At 38.9% G+C, this 989-nt stretch overlaps 1 protein-coding gene across 1 annotated transcript in view; it reads right to left on the minus strand.

Annotated features, from left to right (window-relative positions):
• Positions 1 to 349: 349 nt before the first annotated feature.
• lin28ab (lin-28 homolog Ab) overlaps positions 350 to 989 on the minus strand; it is a 16,226-nt gene continuing 15,586 nt past the window's right edge. Inside the window, exon 4 of the mRNA XM_016489389.1 lies at positions 350 to 745. Within this exon, the coding sequence (XP_016344875.1) occupies positions 523 to 745 (223 nt within the window). The 3' untranslated portion in view covers positions 350 to 522. The remainder of the gene's footprint in view (positions 746 to 989) is intronic.

A 989-nucleotide genomic window follows, 5' to 3' on the forward strand; every position in this document is an offset into this window, starting at 1 on the left:
AGAGAGTGTGTGTGTGTGTGTGTGTGTGTGTGTGTGTGTGTGTGTGTGTGTGTGTGTGTGTGTGTGTGTGCTAAAATAAGTGTTAAAAGACACTGAGGAAATGTGCTTAATTGTCATGGAAAAAAAAACCCTCAATAGTCCTAAAACAGGCTTCATTTAAGCAAAATATAATTTCTGAATTTTTGACTTGTACATGTTTTTGTGAGGCCTGCCCTCCATTTCATGATTATCCATCTGAAATATCTGGTTCATCCCAAATCAATTGTGTGAATACCCAAATCGCAAAGCTGCGGTTCAGACATTTTACTAAGATGACTGTCAAAAATAAAGATGGATATGATGGTGATTATATAACATTCTATATTAATTTAATCCAGTTTTAATTTCCTGACTAAAGTACAAAAGTGAGAGGCGACATTCATTTCTGCTGTTTGAAAAAGAAAAACCTGAGTTAATTCCAAAAGCAGCTTTCCATTGAAACTTTTTGATTGGTGCTTGTGTTTCCCTGACAACCTTCCTCGACTAATCAGAGCTGTCGGGAGGGAAGGGGGTGTGGCTCATGTCCTCTTCTTCTCCTGTAGTGGAGGCTGTTGATTTTCCCTGAGATCCCGGTGACAACTGCTGTGCTTTGATTGGACAGTTGGCCACCATGTGGGTGATGCTTTGGCAAAAATGGCACTTTTTTGGCTGAGGTGGCAGCTGGCATTCTTTGGCGTGATGATTCGGCCCTCCACAGTTGAAGCATCTGTAAGTGGTGCAAGAAAACGTGTGATTTGCAGGAAAGACCACTAGAGGGCGCACAAACCTTTACACAGTAATAGTCACTGAGCTAAGATTTTTACATGTAATTGTTATTGTCCTGCTTTATTTACATAATGGTTCAAAGGAGAATGACAGTTTTATGTACATCTACAGCACTATAGAATCAAACACAAATTTCCAAAACAAAGCTGTTTTTTAAAAAAAAATTTATTCTCTCTTATGATGCA

Source organism: Sinocyclocheilus anshuiensis, unplaced genomic scaffold (assembly GCF_001515605.1).
Source record: "Sinocyclocheilus anshuiensis isolate Anshui unplaced genomic scaffold, SAMN03320099.WGS_v1.1 scaffold830, whole genome shotgun sequence".
NCBI lineage: Eukaryota > Metazoa > Chordata > Actinopteri > Cypriniformes > Cyprinidae > Sinocyclocheilus > Sinocyclocheilus anshuiensis.